The sequence below is a fragment of the Anabrus simplex genome, chromosome 5 (assembly GCF_040414725.1).
Source record: "Anabrus simplex isolate iqAnaSimp1 chromosome 5, ASM4041472v1, whole genome shotgun sequence".
Taxonomy (NCBI): Eukaryota; Metazoa; Arthropoda; class Insecta; order Orthoptera; family Tettigoniidae; genus Anabrus; species Anabrus simplex.
The window spans coordinates 275,755,582-275,779,745 of record NC_090269.1 but is presented as its reverse complement, the minus strand read 5'-3'; the positions used below and the strand labels follow the sequence as shown (position 1 = coordinate 275,779,745).

Here is a 24,164-nt window from a genome sequence, read left to right as displayed (position 1 = left end):
ACGTTAGTGAAAGCCAGTGCTTCAAAAACCTCTTAGCAATAAAGTAACAGCCCAACAACACTTAAGGTAAATTTTTAACTTCACAGTCTCAATTCTCCAACGCATTCATTCTTTCTCTTTTCCCGTCATTTCACTCAACTAATTAAGGATTTATCCTTCCTTTCAGATCTTCACATAAGTAAGACAGCTCAACATTAATTACATCGGACAATGTTTTGACTGTTGCCCATTCAACCAATAAAACTGAAACCCCATACTTCAACAACATAAACACACAGAGAAACTTAAAAACACTAGTCAATTGGGAAGATTTAACAACATTTTAACCGCCCTCGTTCAAGCCATTATTTTTACTGTTTTCAACATGGTTCATTTTGAATCAAATATCAAGTGTTGTTTACATGCACTAGGCACTCCGTCTTCATAGAGAGTGTCCAACGGAGGTGATTAGCCCATGGATACTTTTTTGTTTGAGTCTAAAATATAATTAGTCAACATAAACATCCAAGTTGAATTACGACGTAATGCAACATTTTTACATGAGCTGATCATAAATCACATACAAAATTTCACATCTTGAAGCCATTTCTGATTAGACTGCACCAGGACCGTTAATATTGAGGTCCGGAGTATAAATTTTCTTTTCCATGGAAATTAATACAAATTTGGAATGGTATTTCCACATTATTTTACAATGTAAAATACATGTACAGTAAATTGCAATTATATGTATTCTGCATTCATTCTCAACATTTGTACATAAATTTTAAACTGTCTTCAAACTTAGCACCAAATAAGACTTTAACTACCATTATTGTCAATACTGCACATAGGACGGCCTTGTTTTGAGTGAAAATTCACCAATGTGTTCACTAGTGTAACATTTTTTAATTAATTTTGATATTTTGTTAATGAAAAGATCTTGTAAATGTTTTTTAATGTATTCACTCAGGTAACGTATTTTTATAACTTCCAACCAGACGTCTGGTAGAATTTTGAGGTATTTGATATGACTGATGATGCCCCACAGAAGGGGCGAAACATGTCTCAACGATTTTTAACGATGTTTAACTAATATGTTAACATCTTGTACTGTATTGAATAGATTGAGTTAAAATAAATTTCTTATAGTATTATAAATTGTTATTCACTCAAGCAAACCGTTTCTGTCCCTGATCTCCACACTGTAAACTTTTGCTTTAAGGTAACCCCATACAGCAAAATCCACTGGATTTAACTGTCCTGCATTAAAGCTATTATAAAACAAAATAAATGTAAGATAATTAAACACACCCTTCAATAATCACCATTTTGTACCTGAAACAAATAGAAACAACTATTATGCACAATATACAGTGGAATTCTGTTAGTATGTTCCTCAGTAACAAGTTTCTCTGTAAATGATGTTGAATTATAACAGTCCCAGTCATAAATCCACTAAATATCAGTAGCATAGTGTAAAAAAAAAACCATGGGAATGCTATAGTTTAAACACTCTAGTGCTAGAAATAAAACTTGGTGGTGGAAAATTGCATATTTTATCGAATAGTGCTCCAATAAATTAAGTTTAAATTTAGACAATGAAATCAACAAATGACAACATTACAAAAATGGGTTTTTTTCTTCTTCTTCTTCTTCTTCTTCTTCTTCTTCTTCTTCTTTTATGACCACATAGGATCACTTTAGTCGGTCCATCGTTCAGGTCTCTTTGAAGGGATTGTTCGGGCTTTGCGGTCCTCCCAGTACTTCTTCAGACGCTCCGATCTTCGTGCCCTTTCCTCAGTTGAAAATGTGCGTGTTGTTGGTTTGTTTTGTGTAAGGGTAAAGCGGAGGTTTGTATTCTTGAGTTTTGTATTCAATTTTATCTTATTTTTGGTGTCTTCTGTTGTAAGGCCTATTTCCTTCAGATCCTCTCTTATATATTTGAAATATTTAAAAATTCTGCACCAATCATAATTTAGTCCTTGCTGATACTTGGATTCAAACAACGACTGTATATGTGGATGAGACCTGGAGAAACTAAAAGATATCAAATAGATTTCATTATGATTAGGCAGAGATTTAGAAATCAGGTGTTGGATTGCAAGACTTTCCCTGGAACAGACATGGACTCTGACCACAACTTGTTGGTCATGAAATACCATCTGAAGTTGAAGAAATTGAAGAAAGGAATACTAGGAGATGGGATCATGACAAGTTGAAAGAAATGAGTGTGAAGGATTGTTTCAAGGAACATGTTGCACAAGGACTAAATGAAAAGGTGAAGGAAGCACAATAGAGGAAGAATGGATAGTCGTAAAGAATGAGGTCTCTAGGGCTGCTGAAGAAAGGCTAGGAAGAAAGGAAAGATCAAGTAAGTATCAATGAATAACTCAAGAGATACCAGACCTGATTGATGAACGACAAAAGTACAAAAATGGAAAAACTTAGGAGAGCAGACAAGAATACAGATGATTAAAGAAATAAATGGATAGAAAGTGCACACAGTTAACGAAGAATGGCTGAAAGAGAAGTGCAAGGATATTGAAGGTTGTATGGTGCTAGGAAAGGTAGGTGCTGCATACAGGAAAATCAAGGAAGCCTTTGGAGAAAGGAAGACTAGGTGTATGAGTATTAAGTGCTCAGATGGAAAACCACTTCTAGGGAAAGAAGACAAGGCAGAAAGATGGCAGGACCATATTCCAACAGTTTTATCAAGATAAAGACATAAGTGGTACAGTTGTGGAACAAGAAGAGCCTGTTGATGCTGATGAAATGGGAGACCCAATTTTGAGGTCAGAATTTGACAGAGCTTTGAGAGAAATAGGAACAAGGCACCTGGAATTGATGACATTCCCTCTGAATTACTGACTGTCTTAGGAGAAACCAGCATGGCAAGGTTATTCCATCTGGTGTGTAAGATGTACAGGACAGGAGAAGTGCCATCCAATTTTCAGCAGAATGTTGTTATACCTATTCCCAAGAAATCCAGTGCTGACAAGTGTGAAAACTACAACATTAGTTCAGTATTTCATTCCTGCAAAACGTTAACACATATTATTTACAGAAGAATGGAAAGACAAGTTAGAACTGAGTTAGGAGATGATAAATTTGGCATCAGAAGAAATGTACGAACTCATGAAGCAATCCTGACTTTAAGTCTGATCTTAGAGGACCAGATTAAGGACAAGCCCATGTACATGGTGTACATAGATTGGGGTAGGACGGTTATTAAAGGTTGGCATAGTGTCAGATAGGAAAGGTAAAAGAGAGGATCCTGATTCAGTTGAGAGAAAATATTTCCATATTTAGCTCAGAGCCTTCATATGAAATCATTCTCAAGATATTATTCATAGATCTAGAAAAGGCATTTGATAATGTTGATTGGACCAAGCTATTTGAGATTGTGAAGATGATCAGGATCAGATACCGAGAACAGAGAATTATCTACAGTCTGTATAAAAATCAGTCTGCAGTGATAAGGATTGAGGGCTTTGAAAATAGAAGCAGCAATCCAGAAAGGAGTGAGGCAAGGCTGCAATTTGTCTCCCGTCCTTTTCAATATTTACATAGAACAGGCGGTAAATTAAATTAAAGAGGAATTTGGAAAGGGAATCACAATCCAAGGAGAGGAGATCAAAACCCTGAGGTATGCCGATGATATTGTTATTTTATTTGAGATTGCAGAAGATTTGGAGAAATTGCTGAATGTTATGGACAGATGAAAATAAATAAGTTCAAAACAAAAGTAATGAAGTGCAGTCAAATGAAGTCATGTGACGAAGGAAATATTAGATTAGGAAATTAAGTCTTAAAGGTATGTATGTGTATGTTCAGTCTTCAGCCCTAAGGCTGGTTGACTCCTCAACACCTCCACCATCAGCTGTCATAGATGGCCTAGGCATCACTGAAGAGGCGTACTAAGGAAATGAGGAGTGAGGTTTCTTTCCTCTTAAAGGTAGTAGATGAATATTGTTACTTTGGTAGTAAAACAACTAACAATGGGAGGAATAAGGACGACATAAAATGCAGACTAGCACAAGCAAGAAAGGCCTTTCTGAAGATAAGAAATTTGCTCATTTCAATCATTGATATAGGAATTAGAAAGATGTTTTGGAAAAAATCACGAGAATAGAACCAGCTTTTGGGTGGTCAGGCCATGTGCGTTTGCAGAGTTTTGTCCAGATGTGCCATTTGGGCTCATCAGTTGGATTAGCACGCCTCACCAAGACTCTGCTTAGCAATGGCAGACCAAGTGTGTGGTCCCACCGTGTTAGCAAATAGGGATTGTTAACCTGGTAAAGGGGAAGTGAATTCTCCATTTTAAAAAATATGTACTCCCTATGGAGATACAATTCCAAAAATGGCTTTCACAGCTGCAATTTTGGAATTGTTTTTGAAGACTATTGTATGGAGTGTGGCATTGTTTATGGAAGTGAAACATGAACGATAACTAGCTCAGAAAGAAAGTAGAAGCTTTTGAAATGTGGTGTTACAGATTAATGCTGAAGGTGAGATGGAGTAATCGAATCACAAATGAAGAAATACTGAATCAAATTGGTGAGAGGAGATCGATTTGGCTAAATTTGACGATAAGAAATAGAATGGTAGGACACATCTTAAGACACCCAGGACTTGTTCAGTTGGTTTTTGAGAGATGTGTAGGGGGTAAGAATGGTAGGGTTAGACAAAGGTATGAATATGACAAGCAGATTTGAGTTATGTAGGAAGTAGTAGTTATGTAGAAATGAAAAGATTAATTCATGATAGGGTGGCATGGACTGCATGAAACCAGTCTATCAACTGATGACTCAAATAACAACATCAACATTAAAAATATTGTAACACTTACCTAAGCTGTCTTGTACACCATATCCATCCATTGGTTCTTCTTTGTTGCAAACATGTCTATCAACTTCTCATAAAGGCAGCATAAGAGAGCAGTTCTTCTAAAAAAGAAAAATTGTCTACTGCTAAAATGCTTACATTGGCATTGTATATGGAAGTGAAACATGAACGATAACTAGCTCACAAAGAAAGTAGAAGCTTTTGAAATGTGGTGTTACAGAAAAAATGCTGAAGGTGATATGGAGTGATCGAATCACAAATGAAGAAATACTAAATCAAATTGGTGAGAGGAGATCGATTTGGCTAAATTTGACGATAAGAAATAGAATGGTATTATAAAAATGGTGATTTGTCATTGAGTTTCTTAGTTAGGTTTTAATCCTCATGGCTCTGTCACTACTTGCTGTGACAGCAGGATATGTTGCAACCAAATGCAATAGCTTAGTGATTTCCTCATCCACCTAGTCCAAGTCATTTACAACCAAATACTTCAGCAGATTTTATGGTGATAAATGCTTTTGCTCATCTGCCAAAATATTGAAGAGCTCATTTTCAAGCTGGTCTGAATTAACTGGAATATTTCTTTATTAGTTTGGAAATATTCATCTGAGGAAATTCTTCCCTGTGTTCCATTAATGTTTTTCATTCAATAATTCTACAAAATGGAGCTGTGGAAAATCTTCAAATCTGGATTTCATTTGAACAACTTAGGAATTGGTGATTTTATGTCAGCACTTTCAACCTAGCCTTCTGAGAGTCACTGAATCTTACATTCCCATTCAATTGGACACTATTTTGCACATGAGAGCCCCGCATCTTAGGTTCTGCACATTTGCAATGGTGAGTTTTATTTCACTGTGGCAAGCATTTATATTACCTAGTGATGCAGAACTGCAAAGGATCAATGTGAACAAAGCATGCCCCATAAATGCACAACAGGTACACAAAATTTGCATAATCCATGTACGTACTATTTAATCTGTCCCCTTGCACTATGTATAATGTAATAGTTCCAGTGAGAATGTTAATTGTCTATTATTGCATTAAAAACTTGATACAACTTCTACATCACTACTGTTGTGTTTAGACAGATAGACAAGGAGAGGAATCTCCCAATTCCTTTTACAGGATATTTAAAACACAATTTTCAATAGCACTTTGCTCCAGTGGTTACAGGTTACAGCCTCCCAAAGGCACCACACAATATTTACACAAATATATTTTACATTTGAAGAAAAGAGCCTCAATGCTCTACAATTCTACCAAGGAGACTACGCTCCCAAACCCTTACAGCCTACTCAAGGCAACCTTTAAGTTTAGAGATTAGAGCATCATTGCTCAATAAAATTAACACTTTCAGGCCTCTCTAGGCACAACCTACATTTAATAGTTCACACAGATATCACTGTCTTCAACACTCAACAGTTTAACCACTTAACAGAAAAGTTTTTACAGGAGTATAGAAATACTCATCCTACCAGGCTTTTATGGAAAGCAACAGCTTCAATTACTGGCCCCAAACTCAAAAATGTATGGAGGCATACACTTGCGCTCCTAGAATTCAAAGATTAAAACTCTACTTGGGCTGGTGGTCCGACAATACAGAGGCTAATCCTAAACTACTGAGGTGACTAGATGGAGGAAATTTAAGTTACCAGGCTAGAGGTAGAAAACGGTTACAAAAACATAGTCACCTCAAATACAAGTTGATAGGGAACTCGAGAGGGTAACACACTCTCTATCCCTGGTTTTTCAGTTAAGTACTCTTGACTTACTTGAACTTTTACATGAGACAGAAGAAAGTTTACATTTTAGGAAATATAGTGTTACATAGTTAAAGATTGGAAACCTTTCCCTCGAATTAACTGGCAGAGATACCTACAGAGTTAGAAATATGGTGGACATTACCTTAGCTGATGTTCTGCTCACCGACGGATGAGGACCCCACCTCCTCTCTTAGAACACACACTCAATAATACAACGATCGGTAAGACAAGTCAACGCGAAAAGGTGACGGCTTTTATACCCGAGAGGAAGGTTCGTGAAGGCTCTGGACTAAGATCAGACACACCCTCTCATTTTTATTGTACAGTCAAAAGTTACAAGAAGTCTATGATTGGCAGAAAAATAAATACACAAAATTTTGATTGGCCAGACTCCAAAGCTGGCGGGATAAGTTAGAAGTGTTGCAAACCTTGAAGTATCAAAAACAAAGAAAGTAAATTCAGTTCAGAAAACCTGAAAACACAAAATTTCTTTAAATTTCTAGTTGTACCACTTTGCACCAGAGTTTATGACATCAGTTCTTTAATAGAGACATCTATGGAGAAAAGTCTAAATTCTAGAAATAGTTGTTGCAAACTGTGACACACAAAAAAAAAAAAAAGATACCCAGTCAGTTTAGGAAACCTTAAAATAACACATTACTATATCACTTTAGTAGTGATATCTGTTGATCAACATCCCAACTTCTTGCACTAGTTGTTTCAATGTTTATGTGATAGATAGCGTTCTTCAAGGCGCTTCATTTAAATGCACGGGGTTGAGGTGTACCTCCCGGTATGGATGCAAAAATGTTCTCACGGAACTGGAGTGTGTATCATAGAGATAGGATAGGAATGGAAGGGGGGAGTATTCATTCTGGTGAAAGAAGAATTTGTAAGCTACAAAAAAGCTAAAGATAACAAACATGAAATTCTAGGTTTAAGGATCATTTCTAACGATAATAGGCAACTTGATGTCTTTGGAGTGTACAGACCAGGAAAGGGTAGTGCTGATGCTGATTCAGAATTATTTTATAAGATAATCAGCTATGTGGGAAACGACATTGGAAAGGAATGTGATTGTAGCGGGAGATCTCACTTTAGCAATTTTTTTTTTTTTTTAATTTCGTGTGACTATTTCTAGCCAAGTGCAGCCCTTGTAAGGTAAACCCTCCGATGAGGGTGGGTGGCATCTGCCATGTGTAGGTAACTCCGTGTTATTGTGGTGGAGGATAGTGTTACCTGTGGTGTGTGAGTTGCAGGGATGTTGCGGACGGCACAAATACCCAGCCCCCGTGCCATTGGAATTAACCAATGAAGGTTAAAATCCCCAACCCGGCCGGGAATCAAACCTGGGATCCTCTGAACTGAAGGCCGGTACGCTGACCATTCAGCCAACGAGTCGGACACTTTAGCAAATGTCAACTGGGAAGGTAATATGAACGATAGGAAACATGACCAACAAATTGCAAATAAATTAATATGGGAAGAACAGCTGATTCAGAAAGTGATGGAACCAACTAGAGGGAAGAATACACTGGACATGGAGCTGGTAAAACCAGATGAGCTCTATAGAGAATCCGAAGTAATAGATGGTATTAGTGATCACGAAGCTGTTTTTGTCATAGTTAAAAATAAATGTGACAGAAAGGAAGGTCTTGAAAGTACTACTATTAGGCAGTAGCATATGGCTGATAAAGCAGGCATGACAGAGTTTTTAAGAAGTTATTATGATCGGTGGAAACAATAAATAAAAATGTAAACAGACTCTGGGATGGGTTTAAAGCAACTGTTGAGGAATGTGAAAACAGGTTTGTACCTTTAGAGATGGTAAGGAATGGTAAAGACCCAGAAGCAGATTGGAAAGAAACAGAGTTAAAAACGGCTCTGGAAGTAAGGAGAAATTGAAGGAACTTACTAGGAAATTGAATCTAACAAAGGGGTCAGCTAAGGATAACATGATGGCAAGCATAATTGGTGGTCATACAAATTTTAGTGAAAAATGGAAGGGTATGTATAAGTACTTTAAGGCAGAAACAGGTTCAAAGAAGGACATTCCAGGAATCATTAATGAACAAGGGGAGTGTGTATGTGAGGATCTTAAAAAGGCAGAAGTATTCAGTCAGCAGTATGTAAAGATTGTTGGTTACAAGGATAATGTCCAGATAGGGGATGTGAGTAATACTAATGAAGTATTCAAATTTACCTATGATAACAATGACATTTACAGTAGGATACAAAAGTTGAAAACTAGAAAAGCAGCTGGAATTGATAAGATTTCTGGGGATACACTAAAGGCAATGGGTTGGGATATAGTAGCATATCTGAAATACTTATTTGATTATGGTTTGGTTGAAGGAGCTATACCAAATGAATGGAGAGTTGCTATAGTAGCCCCTGTGTATAAAGGAAAGGTTGATAGACATAAAGCTGAAAACTACAGGCCAGTCAGTTTGACAAGCTTTGCATGTAAGCATTGGGAAAGCATTCTTTCTGATTATATTAGACATATTTGCAAAATTAATAACTGGTTTGACAGAAGGCAATTCGGGTTTAGGAAAGGTTAGTCCACTGAAGCTCAGCTTGTAGGATTTCAGCAAGATATAGCAGATATCCTGGATTCAAGAAGCCAAATGGACTGTATTGCGATTGATCTATCTAAGGTATTTGATAGGGTAGATCATAGAAGACTACTGGCAAAAATGAGTGCTATTGGACTAGAAAAAAAAGTGACTGAATGGGTGGCTATATTTCTAGAAAATATAACTCAAAGAATTATAGTAGGCGAAGCTTTATCTGACCCTGTAATAATTAAGAGGGGAATTCCTCAGGGCAGTATTATTGGACCTTTATGTTTTCTTATATATATCAATGATATGTGTAAAGAAGTGGAATCAGAGATAAGGCTTTTTGCAGATGATGTTATTCTGTATAGAGTAATAAATAAAGATTATGATCAACTGCAAAATGACCTTGATAATGTTGTGAGGTGGACAGCAGGCAATGGTATGTTGATGTACGGGTCAAATGTCAGGTTGTGAGTTTCACAAGTAGGAAAAGTCCTCTCAGTTTTAATTACTGCATTGACGGGGTGAAAGTTCCTTCCGTTGATCACTGTAAGTACCTAGGTGTTAATATAAGGGGTAAGCACATAAATGTGGTTGTTAATAAACGGTACAGGTCTCTGCACATGGTTATGAGGGTGTTTAGGGGTTGTAGTAAGGATGTAAGGGGGAGGACATACAAGTCTCTGGTAAGACTCCAACTAGAGTATGGTTCCAGTGTATGGGACCCCCACTAGGATTACTTGATTCAAGAACTGGAAAGATTACAAAGAAAAGCAGCTCGATTTCTTCTGGGTGAATTCAGACAAAAGAGTAGCGTTACAAAATTGTTGCAAAGTTTGGGTTGGGAAGACTTGGGAGAAAGAAGACAAGCTGCTCTACTAAGTGGTATGTTTGCAAGAAATCAGCTTCATTTCCCCTATCAAATCTTATTTTCATTGTATCAATAACAGTAAATTTCCACCTTTTTGATACTTACATTTGCTTTAAGCAAATTAACTAATCATTTATCAATCCTGTTGCATTGTTACTCACTTGTAGTACTAAGTATTTTAAGTATCTTAGTATAATTAAGGAATTATAGAATGGTATTTTATTTTTTACACTTTCTGATTGATGTCTCTACTTTTACTGTTTAAGTCACCTGATTATATCATTGTAAGTATTCAGAGTTTGTAGATCCGCCATTGAATATATTATTCATTGTAATTCCTCTATATGAGCCTTTGGCTTGTTGGAATTAATTATTGAAATAAATATCTATCTATCTACTATTTACAGTACATGTTTTGTTTCATTTGGAACATCTTTAGCTATATTACAATGTTTAGGTGAAATTACAAAGCATATTTATCTTTTTAAAACCTTCTTAATAAGTACATTGTTATGTTTAAAATCTATGTGAATTTTAAAAGTTAAAATAATTAAATTAATGTGGATGGTTTAATAGGGTGGTGAATTGGGAAGGGAAATGGATTTACTTATTTTAACCTATTATAAAACTATATCTATTCATTTTGAACAGAGGTTAAAAAATGTTTTTGTTCCCAGCACTTTTTTTTCTATGATGTGCAATTTTCTAGTTGTCTACTAATAAAAAGTTTTTGAAAAATATTTTCCTTTGTCAATGTTCTATTTTTTACAAGGATGTTCTCTTCATTTACTCCCCAAAGGTGAATGTTGTTGTTTGTTTTAATTTTATAAAAGTGTCTCTTGAATTCAGTTAATGCAGGATCCCTGAAGCTGATTGTAGACTTCACAAGACAGAAGGCTGCACCAGCCGTCACTCCTCCAAGCACACAGTAGGCTTGTTGTAACAACAAGATTTTGGGGAAGCTCTTATAATAATAATAATAATAATAATAATAATAATAATAATAATAATAATAATAATAATAATAATAATAATAATAATAATAATAACAATAACAATAACAATAACAATAACAATAACAATAATAATAATAATAATAATAATAATTTTTTTTACGAGGGATTGTGGAAAATCTTCAAAAGGACACTTGTGAAGGGTCCGCACTCCACAAGTGTGTGGGATTCTTACCCACTAAAAACCACACACCCTTTCCCCACGATGTGAGTCATCACCCAGGAACCGCTCTCGCATTACTTCAGGGTGATATCGTGCTTTGTCTTTCAGACGTCTTCTTTCTTCATTTCTTCTTTACGAACGTTCGTATGCTTCCAAATCCTTCTTCTTCTGACGAAGGATGTCCTCCACATGTACTGCCATGCGATCCCAGGATTCCTGGTTTCGCAGCATCACCGAAATAACATTATCTGTTGTCAATTCTCCTAGTTCAGTTTCCACACATCTTCTCTGAATTGTCCAATGGCCGCATACAAAAAAGGTGTGGTATACGTCGTCAATATCATCGCAGTATATGCATGCTGCTTCACTCGCTCTGCCCACTTTATGCAGGAATTTCCGGAAATATCCATGTCCTGTTAGAAGCTGCATGAGGTAGTAATTTACTTCACCATGGACCCTTTCAACCCAGATATCCAAGCATGGTATCAGTCGCTTGGTCCATTTGCCTCGAGGGTCACTTTCCCATCTGAGTTGCCATTGCCTCATCAGTTGACTGAAGGCGTGCTTCTTTGCACATTTCTTTCCCAGCTCTCCTTTGGTACGCCAGATTTCATGCCGCTCCAATGCAAGTAGGTCTATTGGGGCTATTGCTGCCACCGTGAGGATTGCCGGTTCGGAAACAGTGCGGTATGCACATGCAATACGTAAAGCCGCTCTCCGTTGTACGGCAGTTATCCTTCTCCGATACCAAGCAAATCTCAAGGATTCAGCCCAGATTTCAGAACCATATAGAAGCACTGACTGAACCGTCGACATGAGAAGACGTCGTTTACTGGATTTCGGACCTTTAATATTTCCCATTAGTCTGCTAAGTGCAGTCATGTATTTTACTGCCTTGTCTGTCACTCTCTGAATATGAGTCCAGAATGTGAGCTTGGAGTCAAGTGTCACTCCTAGATATTTTGTGCTCGCAGATGTTTCTATCACTAACTCTCCAACAGTCATTGGTACAAGAGTTTCGATCCTTTTCCTCGTCAGAAGAACTATCTCCGTTTTGTGTTCGGCTAATGTTAAACTGTGGCTCATCATCCATTCTTTTATGCGCCGCATCACCTGGGTCAGTTTAATTTGAGCCATTTCAACATTACGAGCTACTATCAAGGCGGCCACATCATCAGCGTAGCCCACAAGCTTCGTGTCCTCTGGCATCTCCAAACGTAACAAGCCATCATACATTATGTTCCAAAGATCTGGACCAAGGATCGATCCCTGCGCTGCACCAGCCTTCAGACGCTTTGTCTTTTCCCCATCTTCCATATCATACAACAGAGTGCGATCTTTGAAGTAATCTCTCATTATGCGCATAAGATATTGTGGTAGCTTGAAAGTTTCTTCAAGAGCTACCAACATGTCGCTCCATCTTGCCGATTTGAAGGCATTCTTCACATCCAGGGTCACAAGAAGTGTCAATTTACGGGAATGATGGTTGCCCATTCATGCCCTTTCTGCTGTATTCACCACCTCCCACACTGCATCTAGCGTCGAGTGTCCTCTCCGAAATCCATGTTGGCAAACAGATAGATCCCCTGCTAGTTGAACTGCTGAGAGGATTCTGGGCTGCAGAAGTTTCTCCAGGCCTTTTCCAGCTGTGTTCAGCATACATAAAAGTCTATAACCACCAAGTTTTCCTTTGCTGATCAGAACCAAATGAGCCATTTTCCATCGGGGACTAAAAACACCCGTTTGCAGGCAATGATTGTACATATTCAGCAACAGTTCTGGGCATAGTTCTGCTATTATCATTAGCACTTCTGCAGGTATACCATCTGGTCCAGGAGTTTTCTTGTTTCTAAGAGAGCTAATAGCTCTATTCAGCTCTTCTACAGTAAAGAGGGGTATATCATCCAGTTCTTTCTCGTCGTCACAGTCAATAATAATAATAATAATAATAATAATAATAATAATAATAATAATAATAATACAATCAGCTTCAGGGATCCTGCATTAACTGAATTCAAGGGTCACTTTTATAAAATTAAAGCAAACGACAACATTTGCCTTAGGAAGAGCAAATGAAAAGAACATCCTTGTCAAAAAGAGAACATTGACAAAGGAAAATTACTTTCCAAAAACTTTTTATTTGTAGACAACTAGAAAACCACACATCATAATGAAAAAGGTGCTGGCAACAAAAGCAATTTTTAACCTCTGTTCAAATTGAATAGGTATAGTTTTATAATAGGTTAAAATAAGTAAATCCATTTCCCTTCCCATTTCACCACCCCATTCAACCATCCACATTGATTTTAATTGCTTTAACTTTTTAAATTCACATAGATTTTAACCATAAGAAGGTACTTATTAAGATGTTTTTAAGAAGTTAAATATACCAGTACTTTGTAATTTCACCTAAGCATTGTTGTATAGCTGAAGATGTTCCAAATGAAATGAAATATGAACTTTAAATGATTAGTTTATTTACTTAAAGCAAATATAAATATCAAAAATGTGGAAATCTACTGCTATTGATCCAATGGAGGTAGTACGTTCCGAGATGACATGGAATGCTATTTGTAGACGAATAAGTTTGAGTGGTGTCTTTGAAAGTAGGAAAGATCACAATATGAAGACAAAATTGGAAATGAAGAGGACAAATTAGGGCAAATATTTGTTTATATGAAGGGGAGTTAGGGATTGGAATAACTTATCAAGGGAGATGTTTAATAAATTCCCTTTTCTTTGAAATCATTCAAGAAAAGCCTAGGAAAACAACAGATAGGGAATCTGCCACCTGGGCGACTGCCCTAAATGCAGATCAGTAGTGATTGATGTTTTCTGATTGGTCGGAATCACATTTTAAATCTTGTCCACAGCATGTCCACTGGCAAGCATGCTCATTTTCCCTATAACACCACCTTGACTCAAATTTGGGATAACAACCTAAGAACATCAAATTAATTCATGGAAGTGGAGAAGTTCCAAAATTAACAAATTTCTAGCACTAGGTGGTAAGAGAGTGGTAAAAATGGAATATCAAAGCATACAGTTCATCTTCCAAATGACAGTGTATAGAAATTTAGACTGCCTTGCTCAGATGGTTATGCAGTCAAATTTATTCTGCCATGTAAGTTACCAGAATACCTTCCAGGGCAAAGGGGGATCACATGTCACAAATTACTGGAAATCTTAAAGAAAGTACACACCGATCTCGACAGCTGCAGTCGCTTAAGTGCGGCCAGTTTCCAGTATTCGGGAGATAGTGAGTTCGAACCCCACTGCCAGCAGCCCTGAAGATGGTTTTCCGTGGTTTCCCGTTTTTACACCAGGCAATGCTGGGGCTGTACCTTAATTAAGGCCACGGCTGCTTCCTTCCCACTCATAGCCCCTTCCTCTCCCATCATCGCCATAAGACCTATCTGTGTCAGTGCGACGTAAAGCAACTTGTAACAACAACAAAATACAATTAAGGAAAGTACAAAGCCTTAACTTCCAAATAGGCTACTCCATTATCTTTCAATTGAGGAAGAATACTTTATATTGTATATCAGTACCAATACTATGGATTCTGAGATAATGAATAGACACATTGTTTATTATGTGTTGCAAACCTTCAAACTGGTTTATTTCTTTACAGGACTAATGGAGTTCCATACTTCAGTGTTGTTTACAAACAGTTGGAGAAAATGGTGAGTTGCTTGGTTATAAAATTATACAAATAACTCCTTGTGATTTTCTTGTATAATGGTAGTTATTATGGTATATTAGGAAATAACATAAGGAATATGACAGGAACTATCTCTCTCTCGCTCTCTCTCTCTCTCTCTCTCTCTCTCTCTTTCTCTCACCGGGCGAGTTGGCCTTGCGGTTAGGGGTGCGCAGCTGTGAGCTTGCATCCGGGAGATAGTGGGTTTGAATCCCACTGTCGTGAGCCCTGGTTTTCCATCCATGGTTTCCCATTTTCACAGCAGGCAAATGCTGGGACCGTATCTTAAATAAGGCCATGACCGCTTCCTTCCAACTCCCAGCCCTTTCCTAACCCATCATCATCTGTGTTGGAGCGACGTAAAGCCACTAGCAAAAAAAAAAAAAAAAAAAAAAAAAAAAAAAAAAAAAAAAAAGAACTGTCTCTTCTTTAAAACCTCTACACCAAAGGGAATTTGTGAATCTCCATATCTACATTCTATCAGAACAGAGTAAATTTTGATCAGCAATCATTCAACATCCAAAAATATATTGTTATATTCTACATCATCATCATTTCTTCACACCAGCAAGCCGGATGCGGTTGTGTACGAGCCTCCTCCAGTTTGTCCTATCCACCCACAGATGCTGCTCATATATGCGATGCCAGTTCACATATCTAATTTCAAGGTACTTCAATATCTGTTTTTCCCAAACATCACGAGGTCTTCCTCTTGGTCTCCTCCCAGGAACATTGTGGTCAAAGTATGTTCAAATAGTCCTGTGAGGGTCCATTCTTTTCATGTGACCATACCATTGCAATCTCTTCACTTCTAGAGTCTTCAGCAAGCTTCTTTCCAATCCAAGCTGTTGCTGGATATCCACATTCCTTATTTTATCCATTTTTGTTTTTTCCTGACAAGAATGGAGGAACTTCATTTCTATTGCTTGAAGACGACTCTTTGTTGGTCCAGTAAGTGTTGCTGCTTCCAGGCCATATCGTCCCTGCTCTGGCAAGCTAACGAATCTGAAAATTGTCAAAAGGTTAGGAGAGCTGAAAGAAGTTGTGATTACTCATGTCAAAACAATTTTTATATTTAATTATTGGTTTTATGTGTTAGGCATACATAATGAGCTGCAGATGTGAGACTTTGTCAGAGGGTAGACAATATATAAATAACAAAATCTAGACCAGAACTTCAGAACTACAGATTCCTTAGTTTGTCAGTTTCGCTAGTTTGCCAGAGCAGGGACGATATGTCAATATAGGTACTAGACATATTTTGTACAAGCTGATCTTGAAAACTAATGGAAATGTTTCTTCCCAAAGTATTTGACATACAGCATGATAGAATTTGGAAGCTTTATGTATTCTGTTGCTGATCACTTGATATATAGTATTGTCTGATGACAGAGCACTACCTAAATACTGGAAATTGTCTACAATATCCATCTCCTCATCTCCAATTCTTAGATGAACAGTTGGAGAGTTTCTACTCATCACCAAGCCAACTGTGTTCATTTTGCTGATTTTGAGACCTTTCATGCCAGAGATCTAGTATAGTTTATACTTCCGCTTCTGTCTCACCCCATACCATTACATCGTCAGCAAAAACTAGGGCATTAGTTGTTGGATCCCTTCTTTTAACTACTTTTAAAACTTCATCCATTATGATTATGAAGAGAAGTGGTGAAAGACAACTTCCTTGCTGGACTCCACTCTTCATTTCAAACCAACCTGACCTTCCATCCTGGACCTGGACACAACACTTGGTTTCATCATATAATTATCGGGAACTCAAGGGAGACTTCATTAGTTGGTCGGAGCATGGAAGGAATGATGAACTCTTCTCAGAAGAACTCTTAAGGTTTCACTTTACTTTTTCCTGCCTGCTGGCTCTTCAGAAGTGTGTGCGCGTGTGTTTTGTATTCAGGAATCATTCAGGACGAATATTTTCGCACTGCAGGATGTGTGGTTAGGGTTGTTTCTAATATGTATAACTTTTGCTTTCTCAACGATTCATTTGTTTCTGTATTCGTCCCTGTTTTTGTCTCCTTGTAGGATGTGTATTGTTTAATGTAATGCCTTGTGTAATATAAATGTCTACATGCTAGCCTATTTCCCGCATTTTGGCTGATGATGATGCCAAACAGCGTCGAAACTAGTTCCAAGTGCAAATATATGTTATAAATAAACTATAACATTTTTGTATTGAAAAGGTGGACCCTTTTAAGTTTTCCTATCTTCCATTCTCAGTTCAATACGGACAAAAATGAAATTCTTAGATTTAAATCATCATATAATTGTTGTACTCGCGCTATGATGTCATCGGGCACTTCCTTATGTCTCAAACGTTCCAATATGTGCCTGCATGGTACATGGTCATATGCTTTCTCGATGTCCAGAAAAACAGTTATAAGTGTTTTACCTTTCTCCCAATACTTCTCATAGAGCAAGCTGGTGGCAAAAATGAGGTCTATAGTTGATCTATGAGGACTAAATCCATGTTGTTCCTCCTTTAGTGTAGGTTCAACATATTTTCTAATCCTGCTCTCAAGGATGGATTCGTAGATTTTGAGGCCATGTGACAGCAGAGTTATACGTCTGTAGTTGGTACATTTCTTTCTATCCCCTACTTTCAAGAATAGGATGATGACTCCTTGCTTCCAGTCATTGGGTATTACATTCTCTTTCCAGATTCTATTTAGTACCCTGTACATCCACTCTTGTCCAACCTCTCCTAGTGCTTTGATCATCTCAACACTTAATTCATCTGATCCAGTTGATGTGTCTATAGTTGAGGTTAGATATTGCTGTCTCTACTCCAACCATGTCAGACTAGTGGTATTTGTGCTGCCAAAATCACAAGGTTCATCGTCTAATGGAGTGACATTTTCATAACAGTTCAGCAAAGTTTCAAAGTACCTTTGGAACTGCTCTATTATTTTGGTCTTATCCCTAGTCACCTCACCATTAGGAAGTTCTAAAGATTGGATAGATTCATTTTGAGTTCTTCTATTCTTAACAATACTGTATAACAGTTTTTTTTTTTTCATCCTGCATTATTTTGGTAGCCAGATCTTCCTTGCATTTCTGCTTTTCAGCTACAACCAACTGTTTGACCTGTAATTTTTTCTTTCTGTAAAGTGACAGCTTCTCCTCTATTTCATGTTGATCTCCCCATGTTCTTGTTTGATATAAGGATCTTCTTGCATGGTTTCTGTCATTGATAGCCTTTTTAATATCATCATTCCACCAGGCAGTTTCTTTAGGTTTCCTTATTTGACTCTGTCGTCCACATGCTTTTTCTGCTGTACCAACCACAACCTTCTTTAGAGTATCCCATTCTTCATCTACCAATTTCAGTTCTTCTCTCAGCAACAACCTGCGGACACCTCCCCTGAATTCTTCCTTTGCATTTGGCTTGGTTAGTCACCAAGTTTTTATTTTTGGGACTCTTTTGTTACAGACTTTGAGAGGTCTTTTCTCTTTTCAACAGTCTCTGGTGTCCACCAAGGTCTTCACTTGGAACGACCTTAACATCATTGACATTTTTCCATTAATTTTGATCTATCGGAATATAATCTATTACTGTACCTATTTTGTCATCCCAGCTATATCTTGTGATTTTATGGGAGTCGCTTTTCTTGAACCAAGTGTTACTATCAGGTTGTTTCCCATACATAGATCTAGCATATATTCTCCCTCTTAACTTCTGTTTTCCATTCCATGAGGGCCCAGTGTGGATTCATATCCTGTTCGTTGTGAGCCAACTTGTGAATTAAAATCACCCATTACAATTAGATTGTCATACTCAGTGTGTTCTTCCAAGTTATTAAGGAAGTTGGCCTTTTCCTCTTTTGAGCATCCTACCTGTGGAGCATAGACTTGGATCACATTGTACTTTTTCCCTCCTAAGTTCACAGATAACTTAATTATCCTTTAACTAACAAACTCAACTTCACTACAAGCATCTATGTCTTTATGTATTAAAAATCCTACTCCATTCTTAGACTATACTTCATTTCCAGACCAGTAGAGACTATAGTTCAATCTGATATTCATTTTCCCAGTTTTCTTCCACTTTGTTTCACTCAGGCCCATGATCAGAAGTTTCCTCCTTTCCATGAGGTCGACCAGTTCTTCAGTTTTGTTTGTCAATGTCAGGATATTTAATGTTGCCACTCTGATACTTTGTCTTCATTTGGTTTGGGTAGCTGGTGTAAAAAAGGATGAAAGCATGATATGACAATAATGATGTACCAAGGATAAAACAAAAGAAGCTGGGGGCAAGAATACTCAATTAATGTAACAATGCAAATCTAATGTAAGACACAGTCAGATTAAATGCCAGTTCCACATAAATCAATATTAATAATTATTTTAAAATATTAATTTAGGAAAATAAAATTACTGTATGTCCTAAAAGGCAGATAAGGACACTCTTTATGGTACCACATGTTATAAGAGAACTATCATAATTCTCATTTTCAGTCCATTCCACAATTAAAAGGGCATCAGATCATCATTTTCATTTCCCCTTGTTCAGCTCCAGCCAGGTTGGGGAGTTGATGGCACTTCTCCACCATTGCCTCTCCGTCCACCACTCCTCTTCAGTAATTGTATTCCAGTCCAGTCTTCTTTTTCTTATACTGTTCTTGACAGAGTCCATCCATCTTGCTCTGGGCCTCCCTCTTGCCCTCTTTCCTTCTATCAGCCTCCAACACTTGTTTTGGTATCCTTTCCCTCCTCCATCCTCATAACATGTCCAAACCATCTCAATTTATTCTTCTCCATCCTATCACTCAGTTTTTCTATCCCTATCTCTTTACTGAACTCAACATTTCTTACTCTGTCTCTCCCAGTCTTCCCTACCATACTCCTCAAGAATTTTATCTCACTGACTTGAATTTTACTTTCATTTCTTGCTCTCAATGTCCAAGTCTCTGATGTATACATTAATATAGGGGTATAGTACATCTTGTACATTATCTCTTTACATTTCATAAGAACTTCTCTGTTCCATACCAGGTTCCTTACATTCTGATAGAACGTACTTCCCGCTTGTACCCTTCTGCTGATCTCCTTATCCAACCTTGCATCTTGCAATATTTCACTTCTAAAATATTTAAAGCATTCAATAACCTCAAGGTTTTGTTCCCTGATAATAATGATTCCTTTTCCTTCTCTTTCTCCTCTTGTCATCACCACTCTTTTGCTCTTCTCCACACTGATTTTCATACCATATTTCTCAATATTGTCATTTAAAGCCTCTAGTTGCATTTGCACTTCTGTATTGTTGACTCTCCAGATTACTATGTCATATGCAAACAAGAACAGTTTCATATCTTGCCTTTGTTTCCTTTAGAATTTCATCCATAACCATTATAAACATAAGTGGAGACAATACACTTCCCAGTCTTAGTTGAGTTTGGTTTCTAAACCAGCCTGTTCTCTCCACTGAGGTCTGGACACAGCTTAAACAGTTCTTATACATTGCTTTCACTAGTTCCCATGATTGCCTTCCACATCCTTTCCTTTCCAGGGTTTCCTTCACGTTTTCTCTATTAACACTATTGTAGGCCTTCTCTGTATCAAAGAATACCATCACCTGATCTTTTCCATTTTTCCACTGTTTTTCCATCAGTAATCATCATCATCATCAAGTTTCCACTCCAGTTTCCTGGGTGTGTTTTATGAGTGCTCTCCATTTTAGTCTATTCATGTACCACTGCTCCTTCAAGACTTCATCCCAGTTGATTCCTTTGGATGTGATATCTTCCTTCACTTGGTCCAGCCATCTCCTCCTAGGTCTTCCAACAGGTCTCTTTCCAGTAATCTCAGTATGCAACCATTGTTTTGCTATTATTCTTTCTGTCATACATTTGACATGACCGAACAATCGCAAACATGCCCTAGTTATGGTCTCCTTCAGGGACTGATTTATTCCAACTTGTTCTCTAAGCTTCTCATTTCTTACTTTGTCTTTCCTAGTTTTTCGAAGCATGCTTCTTAGAAACTTCATTTCTGAAGCCTGAAGACTGCTGTTATCGTTTTTGCTAGTTGTGCTCATTTCCAACCCATAAGTCAATATAGGGACAAAGTATGTTCGAAACAGAGTTTGTTTTGATCTTAGTGGTACTTGTTTATTCCAGAGCAGATATCAAACTTGCTGATAGAATTGACTGGTACTGATACTGGTTTACTGTTTCCAATTGTACACCCTCCAGCATTATATTATCTTTACTTCTCTGTCTATGAACAGACATTGCAGCAGTTTTTGTAGCACTTACTTTCATTCCATATTTTTTCAGAGGATCATTCCAGATATTCAGCCTTTCCTGGACTTCCATCTTGCTGTTTCTCCAGATAACTATATCATCTGCAAAAGCAAATGCTTTAAGATCCATGTTGGTGTTCTGCTTCACTTCTTTTATGATTTCATCCATGATGGTGATGAATAGTAATGGTGAAAGGGCACTGCCTTCTTGCACTCCTCTAGATGTCTGGAACCAATCTGAATATCCATTTCCTACTTGAACACAGCTGTAGCAGTCATCATAAAGCTTTTTTATTCTCTGAATGAGTTCCATAGATACATTCTTCTTTTTAAGACACTCCCATATAGTTATTTCTAGAGATACTATCAAATGCTTTTTTGATGTCTAGAAACACAAATGTCAAGTTATGATCTTTCTCCCAGTGCTTTTCTAATATCATTTTCAGTGTGAATATGAGGTCTATAGTTGATCTCATCATCATCATCATATTCCTTCCAAGTATTGGGTCATGTGTCCCATTGCGGTCTTGCATTTTTCTTTTTGCAAGACTTGAAAGCAATCAAATGTCCTTCGACGGGTTGCTAGCCTGAAGGAAGTAAGACCATTGGTGGGGCTGCTACCTCTCGGCTAATGGACTAGCCGAAATTACATCATTTCCTCCGTAATTGATGTAACGGTTATACCGCCGTGACATGGTAGTTGATCTATCTTTCCTAAATCCATATTGTTCTTCTTGCAGTTGGGGTTCAATAATTTTCCTTAATCTTTTCTCAAGGATCTTCTCACGTATGTTTAAACCATGGGACAGTAAGGTAATCCCTCTATAGTTGCTGCACTTTTTTTGACTTCCTTTCTTGAACAGGAGAACTATAACTCCCTTTTTCCAGTCACCTGGTATTATTTTATCCTTCCATATTGCCCTTATCACCCTGAATAGCCATTGAATTCCTTGTGGGCCAGCAGCTTTAATCATGTAATCTCATGGTAAATATAGGGTCTATCGTTGACCTGCCCTGTCGAAATCCATACTACTCTTCTTCTAAATTTCTTTCCACCCTTCCTCTCATCCTTTCTATTATTCTCTCCAATATTTTGGCTACTTGTGACAACAGTGAAATTCCTCGATAATTGTCACATGCCTTCCTGTCACCTTTCTTAAATACTGGTATTATTACACCTTTACACCAATCACCAGGTACTCATTTTTTCCTCCATATACACTTTAGCAGTCCATATAACCAATGTAGACCAATAGGTCCTACTGCATCATTTCCACATATATTTCATCCATCCATTGGATATCAAATAAAAATATTAAGTTATTGGTTAATATAACAACAATTAAGTTATTCACTAATGGAGTAATTGCCATGTTATAAAGATACGCTACACCAGTTAGTCTAGCTAAAGGCACGGGGAATGTAACATTAAGGTCAATACATGATTTTAAAAGAAATAATAGCTTTCAGAAGGTGCAATTATCTGATAACCACTACTATAAAAGCAACATGATGTGAAAATACAATCTACTCAGCCTAAACATAGAGTCATAACGAATAGAAGAAGAAGTGATATCACTAGCATAGTATGTCTGGTCCACCACAGTGCAGCACTGGCTACGACCTTGGCTTCAAGTAGGCACCAGCGCTGATGAGACTTTTAAACCCTTGCAACTTGTTTTACATGTTAAAACACCTTAAGAATCCTCTTAGGTGCTAATAAGTTAGACATCTCTACTTACTTTATTGTGCCTAATTATAATTTAATAAGTCATCTCCTGTAATAGTCCAGTTTTGACAGTGGTATCTTTGACAGACACACATGGCAACATACATTCAAGATAAAATTGTCATCTAAAAGTAGGCCTAAACACAAAATTTTTGGAACCAGTAAACAAATATTACCAACCTGAAATATAATTATTACAATGTATCAACACACATATATGCATAAGCAGTCACATATATTAATTAATGTAAGTTCATTAGAGAAAAATATAATATCTTAGTATAGTTCAATCATTCAGGGACAGCAGTAAGACTGCATACAGGTCTCAACAAATCAGAGAACTGAGATGATGATGATGATGTTGATGATAATGATGATGATGATTATTATTATTATTATTATTATTATTATTATTATTATTATTATTATTATTATTATTATTATTATTATATCAACAGTTTCAAATGAATAGTAAATGAAGTTCAACAAGTATCACCCTCTCATGACCTGAAATCAAATTTTCGAATCTATAGGACAAGTTCTTTCTTGAGGGAACTGGCTCGTAAGTATAAGTGATGATGGAATTCACTTGATAAATAAGAACAATAACACAGGCATTCCATTTCATGAAGCAAAAACAATACTGTTAGAATAAGGATGATGTTAAACCATGTAAGAAATTATAGGAAACTGGATGCAAATCAACAGGACACGAATAAAATACCACATTACAAGGTTATGTAGGCCAGCCTTATCTTAAGTGCAGCATAAACTCATCATGCAAAAAAGGAAAAATGTATAAACTTACGAGAGAATAACATGTGTAAAAAAAGCTGGGGAGTCATATTCTTTCTTTTAATTCTTACTTTTAGTTCGATACCTTAGAAAATTTTCTGGTAGATTTTGGCATTTTCTCTGATCTCAGTTCCTTCATCTTGAAGTAGAAATGATATTTCGTATAGTGAAAGATCAATTTTTGTGCAGTCTCCATGGCATATTGTTCATTACACCCTATGCATGAAGGTTGAATTGTAAAGTTCTCCATGTTCTCCAAGCAATCATAAAACAATTCACCTCAGAAACCAGAGGGAGATGAGAGGTGAGCACTTATTGTCTCTTCTGCCTGAAGAAAGACATTAAATAATGCCCTTGAAGGGTGGCACAAATAGTCCTGTCCCAGTTAAGAGCCATAGTCCTGTAAGTCTGTAAAGAGGACAAAAGAATCAGTTGTTACTGCTGATGTCTTGATAACATCAACATTGGAAGCAC

The 24,164-nt window shown here is 37.1% G+C and overlaps 1 protein-coding gene across 1 annotated transcript in view; it reads left to right on the top strand.

Annotated features, from left to right (window-relative positions):
- Positions 1-24,164, top strand: part of unc-13-4A (BAI1 associated protein 3) — an 824,271-nt gene that overhangs the window by 583,893 nt on the left and 216,214 nt on the right. The window contains exon 14 of the mRNA XM_067148123.2: positions 14,839-14,890. Within this exon, the coding sequence (XP_067004224.1) occupies positions 14,839-14,890 (52 nt within the window). The remainder of the gene's footprint in view (positions 1-14,838; positions 14,891-24,164) is intronic.